At 49.0% G+C, this 10,437-nt stretch overlaps 1 protein-coding gene across 1 annotated transcript in view; it reads left to right on the forward strand.

Moving 5' to 3' along the window:
- VSX2 (visual system homeobox 2) overlaps positions 1–8,605 on the forward strand; it is a 34,382-nt gene extending 25,777 nt beyond the window's left edge. The window contains exons 4-5 of the mRNA XM_019551130.1: positions 4,439–4,619; positions 6,112–8,605. Of these exons, the coding sequence (XP_019406675.1) occupies positions 4,439–4,619; positions 6,112–6,443 (513 nt within the window). The 3' untranslated portion in view covers positions 6,444–8,605. The remainder of the gene's footprint in view (positions 1–4,438; positions 4,620–6,111) is intronic.
- Positions 8,606–10,437: the final 1,832 nt, after the last annotated feature.

The raw sequence follows: 10,437 nt of genomic DNA on the forward strand, positions 1-10,437 counted from the left end.
TCTGCTCAGGGTTATACCAATCACCAAATTTGAGGTAAGGAAGGATTTTCCCCCTAGGTCAGATTGGCATTGCCGTGAGGTTCTTCCTTTCTGTAGTGTGGGGTATCATCCTCTTCCTAGGATCCTCTGATCACATAATAGCTAACTGCTGTTTCATGGCAGTGGCTGGGCATGACCTATGTTTCGCCTGCTTTAACCTATAGCATGTTATGTAGTTGTGTGTGAGGGTTTAAAGTGACAATTTTGGGAAACACTTTGGTGAATGGTTGCCTGAGAACACAGGGGACTGGACTTGATGGCCCAGAAGACCCCTTCCAGTCCTATGTTTCTATGCCGCAAAGCTAAAATTACTGCAAGAAAGAATTTCTGCTGGTCCTTTAGGCACAGGAAACATGTCTTGGCAAAATCAGAAATATTATCCAGCAGTAGGTGCTGGAGAAGACTGAAGTGAGTAATGAGGATTTGTATAATGCAATAAAGATACCACTGACGTTGCACAGTCTACCTGCCAGTATGGCTAACGGGCTCTCATTTTAGAAATGTCAAACTGACCTTTTCAAGGAGCTTTAATTTCATCATTTTCAATGATAACAAGTGATAACATTGAAACAATACGTTCAAAACAAAGTACTTTTATAATTATCCATAAAACACATTTACTTCCTGCAGAATATCAGTTTCATTGAATCAGTTGTTTTCCAACAGAAGACTGTTCTCGCACAACATTTTCCACCAGCCCCAGTCAATATTGGTTTGCCAGCTGGCAGAATTTGCTGCTGCTGTTTCTGCATTGGCTTCCTCTTGTCTGCTGTGAAAAGGGGGATGCTTGGAGTCAGCAGGTTGAGTTACAAGGCATGGAGCCACCTAGCGGATGTCACAGACTGCAGTTACCTCACTGGGCTACTAAGGAATGGTATGAAAGGTGTGCAAGTGAGTAAAGGCATGCAACAGAAGGTTTAAATGGATGCAAACAAGGCAGGTTCACAAGCATTGGTATGGATGTGAGAGGAATGAGTGGGGAGCAGTAAAAAAAACAGGGAAAGGAATTAGGCATTAAGGGAGGAAGAAAAGAAAAAATGATAAAAACAAGAGTGATGAAGAGTCTGTGTACTAGAGAGAAGGGGTCATGGATAGTAACACACCTTTAAAAGTCACAGTTAATCGACTACTTGCTGTGTCTCTCAGAAGAGAACATCTCTGGCCAGCTCTGATCCTAGTGCCTGGTAATTGTTGACAAATGCCAGGGTAATCTTGGGACTCATTTACTGCAGAGCTATGCATCCTTGAAATTGTTTAGATAAATACAAGGACATTATTTAAATTGCCAGTCACAAAGTGAGATTTGCAGTCAGCTTCCCTCAGATTTTGCAGCATTTAAGGTATTTCCATGGGAGGACAGGTAATATCTGCGGACAGAAAGGCAACTGTATCAGTTTATCCAAAGTGTAAATGGAAAGCCACCTTGCTTGGACCTGGCATAAGGACATGGGGAGAGTGGAGGAAAGCGTTGCCTTTTGATAATAACCATATCAAGAGTCAGAGGTGCTGGAGCATAGTGATATTCACACCTGGAAGGTTAGAAAGAACCAGAACAGGCATTGCCACCTCAGTCTAAGCACTCTCAGTCACCTCCTTCCTTGCACTAAGGAAAGAGGAGCTAGTATCCCAGGAGTGAAAGGCAAAAGCTTACCAGAGAAAAGAACGTGCTAGTGCCCAAGCAAAGATTCCTCTCTGTTCTAACAGGCACAAAAAGAGCTCTCCAGGCAAAAGGGAGACAAGGACTTGGTTCTTGCCAAGGGCTCTGGATTAAGAGCCATTAACAATCCAGAAACAGAATCATCAGAATGGAAATGCAAAGAGTTTGCAAGTGTTCAGACAGTCTGCACATGAATCCTGCACAAAGCGGCCTGTGATTCCATGAAGTGCCTGCCACTGGGGAGGCTGGGTTAGAGTAGCCCAGAACTAATGCACCCCCTGCTGGGAGTGGGTAGGACTGCTACAGCTGTGTTCTTCCATACCCTGGTGGTAGAGGCTGGGTGGGACAGCTGGGAGCTCCCTGCACAGCTGGCTCTTCTGCTTTATTCCCAGTAGCACTCCTGCTGAGAGAAGATGGGAGTTTGTCCTGGCAGCTGCTGCTGCTTTTCATTTCCCAATGCAAAGTCCCCAGCTGGGAGAACCTGGCCCATATCACCTGCTGCACCCAGGCTTGTCCATTGCTGGTGCACAATGTCCACTGCTGGTGCACAAACATTGAATTTCTCCTGCACCAGTAGCTGAACCCATCTCCAGTGAAGACAGCACAGGAGACTGGTAGGAGGAGAACAGGGGGGCATATGCCTCCCCTGAGATTGCTGAGTTGGAGGCCAGTTTTTTTGTTGCACAGGTTGGCAGCATGTGGGGAGTGGGGAGGCACTAAGCCACAGCATAGAAGTATAGGAGTGGATATAGGGCTTTTGGGCCACCCCCAGGCCCACCCACAAATTGTGCCTCCACCCCCCGACTCAGGAGGCATCAGTCACCCCTGGCAGCAGTGCTTCATGCCTGGGTGGGAGCACTATTGCCACCATGCAAGAGCCAGGACTCTACCTCGGAGTAGTCCCTGCCTGCCAAGGCAAGAGAGTCTGGAGTTCACTGCAGAATTACCCTCTCCCCACCCCAGCCCCCAGGAAATCCACCTCCCAGCCTCGGGCCCAGCTGGCACTTGTCCCTGGTGCAGTGAGCATGGCTCCTCCACAGCTGTTGGCAGTGGAGGCATCAGAGGGTTAAGCTGTCAGCTCTGTAATGTTAAACAGGTGTCAAAGGCGCCTCCATATATCTGCAGATTGAAATCAAATTCTTTGCAGTATAAAAAGATAAATTACCCAGGCGATTCCCGCCTCATCCCACTCATCAGGCCAGCGCCAGACGGCAAGCAATTTTTTTTTTTAATGTGCTAACGACCTAATCAAGCAATCAAGTCGGAGAAGATTGCGGAGTGACCCCGAGCATCCATCTGCCAGCGAGACCCCGCCATTCATTTCCATTCCGCCATGTACTTCCCGGGAAAGAGAGGGAGAAAAAAATCCTAAACAAATTAACACCCAATTTTCCATGAGTCTAATTAGTTAAATGAGGAGGTGTTTGGGGTGTCCTGGGGGAGGGAGGGGCTGCCTCTCAGAGAGGCGCATGGTAACTCCATGGCATTAATTAGCGCAGGTCAATGGCGCTGTTCCCTGGGGACCAGCTGCTTTAATTTCCCGTGATATTTCAGTGCCTGAGGCCCATCGATTCAAACTGAAATTAACTTATTTTTCAATCAGGCCCGGGCTGCCCCTGGGGCTGACTCTTCCTTTGCCTCCTTCTGAATAGACCTCAAGCAATTTTTCATCTAAAGCTGATGCCTTTCTACTGCGGGCAGGGAGGGAATCGAGGGAGGGAGGAGGGAGAATGAGACAAGAGGAATGGAAATCAGAGAGAGAACACTAATAGATTTCTGTGAGCCCCCCCAATGCTGCTCGTATCTCTGCTTGCTGCTCCCCCAGGTCACAGCCCAGAGATTATTCTGCCAATTTTCAGAGAAGATGAGGGGCTTTTCAAACTGGGAATTCAGGGCGAGCTGTGTGGATCAACCCCCCCCTCCCCCCACCCTGGCACATGCTGCCCGGGCCCAGCCCTCCCCACAGGCATCACTGCACACAGACTCCCTCTGCAGCTCAGACACCCAGTAAATAATGAAAGAGAAAATCCCAAGCACAGGAGCCAAAAGCCACTAGAAAGAGGCACTGCAATGGGAAATTAATTACATCCTGCAGAGAGGGGTGGGAGTTGTTGTGAAGCTTGGCCCTTTTTGCTCTTGTGAGGGTGGAAAAAATACGTGCTGTGTACTGCCCTAGGAATGAAAGCCACAGCTGCTTCAGGTGGGACGAGCACAGCCCTTTCTGGAAGAGACATGGGTCCTGGTGGAGAAAAGCAGCATGGCGCTCCTTGAGGGAGATGCATACTTCTGCCCCTGGGAGATAGTGATGGTGCTTAGTAGGCTCTCTCCCCCCAAAGAGACTGAGGAGCACTGGAAGAGCTTAGTAGGTAGAGGTCCACTGCTAGGGAGGCAGAAGTCCCCATGGGGCGGCACTAAGGGGCATCAGCAGAGCTGCAGGAAGAAAGCTAGCCCATCACTTGTGCTTTGCTGGATCCATTCAGCCCTTTCAGTCCTGTGGTTTGTGTCAGCAGTTACCATGTTTTTACATCTATATTGTTTTAGCTTCTGGTTCCTCAGGAGGATATTTGTGGTCACTCTCACATGCACATGCACTTGCACAAATAGTCACAAGCATGCAAGCACCAACACGCAAGCTGACATACAGCCTCCTCAGCCCACATGGAGTGGGGGCAGCCTTCACTTCAAGAGCCAAGTCACCTGGCCTCAGTAAACTGCAGCTCCCTTTTCTGTTGCCCTTTGCAGGTGTGGTTCCAGAACCGCCGGGCCAAATGGCGGAAGCGGGAGAAGTGCTGGGGGAGGAGCAGCGTGATGGCCGAATATGGGCTCTATGGCGCAATGGTACGGCACTCCATCCCGCTGCCAGAGTCTATTCTCAAATCTGCCAAGGACGGCATCATGGAGTCCTGCGCCCCTTGGCTACTGGGTAAGAGACCAGTCCCCTTCATGGGGCCCATGGGGCACAGCCAGTAGTCAAGGGAGTAAGGAGTTAAAATGAAGGAAATTTGAGCTATACTGAAAATGCTGAATAAGGGGAGAAAATTAATGAGCACTTGCTCTCTCCTCCAGAACACAGGGACACTGCTACTGCTAATGACCAACGGGCCCCAACTCCTGGGGCCTGAGCTGCAACTGTCAGTCCCTGGTTCTAGACTTATCTGTCCCCAGCTCCAGACTCATAGTGTGAAGCTGTTGGTCCCTGAGCTAAGAAGTATGTAGATAAGGCTGCTGACCACCATCCTGGACTCCCCTGGCATGGGATAAGGGATATTGGGCCCCAGTTCCTGTGGTATGGATTTCCCTGGACTCAGAGTCAACAGAAAATTGGTTTCCATTGAAGAGCTGGAAGAAGTTGTTTAGATCCAGCTCCTGCAAGCCTGTGTGACTTCGTTTGGGGTGAGGGAGCCAACTTGTCCTCTCAACAACCCTTTTCTGGAGGACTGGAGTGGAGTTCCCCTGCAGCTCCCTCCAGCTGAGGGCACCAAACTCCTGCCTGTTGTTCTCGGGTGGGTGTGGGCTGTGTAGATGTGGACGTAGTAAATCCCCTTTCACACTCCTGCTCTTTGCTTCCTGTTTTCTGATCTTTCAGACTAATTCTGCCAAAACACTGACTTGTGGCACCTTAGAAACGGACAACCCTGCCCTTCTGTCTGTAAAACTGAGAGCGAGAGGCAGAGGGCTGGGCTGTGAATGAGGGAGACAGAGGCAAAGGGAAGATGAGATGCAAAGGGCTTCTGTAAATGAGAGAATAGAGACCACCCACGACACCTGCCTTGTCCAGGTGAAAGGGCTGCTCTGCTGGCCCTTCCTCCTTTTCCATCTTGTCACTGCTAGCCACCACTTCACTGTCCCTCAGCACTGGATGGCCTATTCTGTTTGATCTCTCAAAGCCCTGCCTTGCAGTTATCCTTTGGGAAATTCCCTGTCTCTTTGTGGCATTTAGACTGTGTCCCCTTATGGGACATCACGACTTAGGCATATATGTCCGTCTCAGACCTGGCCCTTCACAGACACTGGCTGCACACTGGTGTTCCCTCACATCTGCCCCTTTAGCAGAACATTGGCTCTTCCCTCAGGTTTAGCCTGTCTGGAGGGGAGCGAACATGGTCTTACCATCCAGATCTGCCCTGCCTCAAGCACAGAGCTGGCCGATGCTCCCCGATCAGGGCTGACCTGCCTTGAGCACAGAGATGGTACCCGCTCTGCTCTTGGGGCTGGTCTGCCGCCAGTAGAGAACTGGCCTGAGCTCCCCTTCATGCAGGGCCCAAAGCAATGGGCTCTCTCTGACTGCTGTTTGAAGCAAGGGTTTCTGCTTTTCCTTAATTCTGGCCTCTCTTTATCTTTGCTGTTTTCAGTTCAAGATGGCTTTCCCATGCCCAGGCGCTTTTCTAAACCCGAATACCAACAATTCTTTTTAGGGATGCACAAAAAGTCTCTGGAGGCAGCAGCTGAGGCAGGAAGGAAGACAGAAGTGGAGCGCCCCGCCCTGCCCAAGCTTGACAAGAGTGACAAGGAAGAGAGGGGCCCGGATCCCAAAACCACCATTTCCCAGGAGGAACTGAGAGAAAACAGCATTGCTGCCCTCAGGGCCAAAGCTCAGGAGCATAGCACCAAAGTCCTGGGGACCATCCCTGCAGACTCCCCAACTCCCATCAGGAAGCCAGAGAAAGAGGAAGAGGAGGCAGCAGCAGATGATGAGAGACAAATGGAGAAATCAAATTCATCACAAAAGGAGGAGAAGCTGATCTAGGGGAAAAGAGATGATGGAAAATGGCCCCAAAAGACTCTCTTCCGGGGGCTGCAGCCTCCTCTCAGACTGACAAGGCCCCTCCTGCCGCCCCTGCCCAGGGAGTGAGGCCTCCCATGGTCTCTGCATTTCAGGAAGCCACAGGCTCAGGCCAAGTTCTGCCTGTCAGGTGTGTCCAGAGACTGTTCCCCTCAGGGGTATTCCCACCCCATTTCCCACTCTGCCCTCAGGAGTCTTCCTGCTTCCACCTCTCTCCCCCTTTCTGGGAGATCAGGAACTGTCCCCATCTTCATCTGAGAGGCAACTGAAGCCAGTTGAGGTTTTGGGTCCCTCTGCACTAGCCTCAGAGCCACTTTGGGTTTCTCTGACCTGGTCCAAATTGTCCAGTCTCAAGAGTGAGTCTGAGTCCCACTTCCACCCCAACTCATATCAGAGCAAGGCTGCCCCTGCTCCAGTTTCACCCACCCCCAGGCACTGGGTCAGTCTGTCCCTAGCTGCAGTCCCACTTGTCTCTGTGCAAGACTCTGCTCTTGCCTGAGTTCCACCAACTTCCAGCCTCTGGGCAAGTCCCTTCCCAACCATTACTCCCACCAGAAACCTGCTGTTGGCCATCAGCAGGAGAGGCTGGGACACCCTTCCAAGCAGCAGGAGCTCCATCTCCTGTAGACCAGGTCCCTCCCTTGTGCCCATATTTCTGGTGTCTGGCCTTCAGAATGCCAGGACGCAGTGTGGGCAGGGTGAGATGGACCCACTGCCCTCACAAGGACCATATTACCCTTTCTCTGGCCATGATTATTGTGGGACAAATCCATGGAAGTGTTTGTGTAAAACAGTGAGTCTATTTAAATGGTGATTTATATGTTCCATGTATATCTTTCCTGACTGAGTGTTGGGGTGTCCCAGGGGCACTTTGGAATGGGGAGGGTGACTGGCATGTTGGGCAGCTGATTTTGGTCTTGGTTTTTCAGTGAGAAGCCAAGGGAATAGGGAAGAACAGGCATAATTTGCAGGAGCTGATCCCCCAGCCCCAGGTACCCAAGACCCACACCTTCCCTATGGGACATCCCGAGTTTTACATCTGACTTCCCTCTGTAAGGGTGCTGACAATTCATAACACCCTCAGGTACCAAGTTCCTGCAGCTAGCAGCACCCAAAGCACATACCATACCTGGCTTTATGCTTTACAGACACCCAGGATCTCATGGGTACCCAAGCCTTGCACCCAAATTTACCTGTAATGATGAGACCCAGCTCCTCCCGCATGGTTACCTAGTAGTTGGCTCCACTCTCCTCAGTACCTATGCCCAGGCATCAGCCAGAACCTGCACCCGGTTCCACGTGCCGTGGCAGTTTAGCTGTAATCCAGGCTGCCTCAAACTGCTCCCTAGCACTGTCTGGTTAGCACCTTCTGGCCCCTAGCACAAGCTGCTGAGGTTTAATCATGTAGAATAATAACAGAGTCCTTGCTACAAACATGCTGTGGGTCTAGGCTGCTCCCACAAGGCTGATGATCAGACTTGGCTACAGCTCCCAGAAGAGCTCTGGGAATAGCAATGCACCCCAAGACCCTAGAGGCAGAGGCCTTGCAGGCATTGCCTCAACTTCTGCATTGAACGGCTCAAATACTAGGCAATATGTTTTCTGAATATATCAGTTAGCATAAAGTGGTATCATTTGCCAAATGTATGTACTGGCTTATATTTGACCAGCTTGGTCTCTGAGTCTCAAAGGGAGCTTCAGCCATGTCCACAGATGCACATAAACTCACAAACACTGTGATATGTACATATTCCTCATACCCAGAATCCCATATGAATACACAGACCCACAGCATCACAGCTCCATGCTAACATTGCCTTCCCATCCTAGTGAGGGACTGCCCTCCATGAAGGCCCCAGGACAGTGACTTCCACATGTCCCTTTCTGTCCTGCTGTAAACTGTGAGCTCTCCTTCCCCAGAACTACTGTTTTTATTCTGTCAAAGGCTGATCCTCCCCTTTCATGCATCTCTGTTCGTCTTTGTCCCCAGTTTGTTTGACGTGTTAGTTTATAGCCCATGGTGTGTAAATAATGTACATACAGTGAGAAAAGATTTCCGTATTGAGGTGTTTGAGGTATGGAACCGTAACAACTTCTAGTCATTCAGAACCTGTGATTTATGTGCCATTTTCTGTAAAGATATAAACAAAAAATAAAACTAAATTGGAATCCTGTGTACAAATCTGGTCACCTGTGTTCAGGAACAACGACCTCCAACTGGAACAGGTGTGGAAGAGGGCAATGGGGAGCATACTGTATGAGGGACTAGAAGAGCCTGGCTTGTTTGGCCTAGCAAAATGGAGGCTGAGAGGGAATATTGCTGTCTATTAACACATCAAGGGATAAACATCAGAAAGGAAGGAAGAAGAGCTCTTTAAACTAATCAAACAGTGGTGGCACAAAAACAGAAGGGTGTAAAGTGCTCATGAATTCATTTAGGCTGGAAACACAATGAAGGTTTCTAATCACCAGAGTAGGCAGGTTTTCCAAGTGCCATTTAGTAGCAGTAGCGGTGGCAAAAACCTAGTCAGTTTTAAGACAGAACTTGGTCAGTTTATGAAAAAAATCACATGATTAGGATGAGACTCAATGACCCAGGAGGTCCCTTCCAATCCTATATTCCTAACATTAACAGGGTTGGTGTCCCCTTGGTCAAAGGGGACCCAGCTAAGAGGCTGATAGCCCAGTGGATTGAATGACTGTATGCATCTGCGTGTCTGAGGTGTTTGCCTGCCCCCAAGCATGGCAAGTACCCATTGCCTCCAGTAGTTATAAAAATTGTTCTCTTATGACAACCAAGGAAATAAAGTAACATGTAGCTGCTTAGCAATCATGCTGTGCCAGAGCCAATAGAACAGACAAATTCATTCCCCAGCCCACAGCCTCCAATTCCCAACTGGCTTCTAAAGTGGCCCAATGAATTCTCAGTTTTGTAACATGCATGGAGGGAGCCTGGCCTGGCCTCCCCCCTGCAAGAAACTTGCTACAAATAAGGGTGCCCTGGGCCACGTGCTTTGGCCATGGTTACCTGGGAGAGGTGTTCATGGGATTCATTTCCAACCTTCTTCCCAAATACTCAGCTTCATTTCAAACTAAAGGACAAACAGCAGTGCAGTTACTATTTAAGCACTGTGATGGAGGCTTGGAAGCTAAAGGGCTGGGTTTGGACTTTATAAGATTGCATAGTGCAGAATGTCCTTACCTCTAGTTCCATGTATGCACACACACTTCTCCTAAGCTTTTACTATGCACATAACCGTGGATGCCCCCTCCTCTTGATCACAATAGGAATACACACTTTGCATATCAATAGACCTCTCACAAATGCATGCTAGATAGGTGCATGTTTTGCCTTCACACACTAAGATTTTTGCATATTGCATACACATTTTGCAAAGGCCATGCTTCACTTAAATATACAAATCACACCTGCAATTCAATTCAGCAATACTGCATTGATATGACAAGCTACAGAAATGCTGCCAAAGTACAAAGCAAAAAAAGGGCAAATGTATCAGGTATCTGGTAGCAATAGCTACACTCTGGTCCAGATGGGTATTTCTAACTGCACAGGGAATTATAAACCTTAGTCTGTATTGTTCTCAATAAAGACACAGTATGATAACCAACTGCTTCCAAAGTAATCAAGGGAGATTCCTTTTTCCCTTAGAAATTAGCCTATGATCACATCTTAATTAACCTGCAGCTATGCATCTTGCATGTAAAAGTAGATAATGAGGGAGCTATTTGCCTTCTTCATAGAGTTTGGAACTTTGGATTCTATCTGGCACCCAAAACTGAACTCAATGGACTTTGGGAAAAAGCATATGGTACCCTTAAATACAGCTATAAACAGCACACATGGAAACAGAGGTCTTCAGCTGGGAAAGGTGGGGTGATCTGAGCGCTTTTTCTTGCACACTGGTGCACAAGCAGAGGCTGCTATGTCAGGAAGGGA

The sequence above is a fragment of the Crocodylus porosus genome, unplaced genomic scaffold (genome assembly GCF_001723895.1).
Source record: "Crocodylus porosus isolate Cpor-Errol unplaced genomic scaffold, CroPor_comp1, whole genome shotgun sequence".
In the NCBI taxonomy this organism is placed as follows: Eukaryota; Metazoa; Chordata; order Crocodylia; family Crocodylidae; genus Crocodylus; species Crocodylus porosus.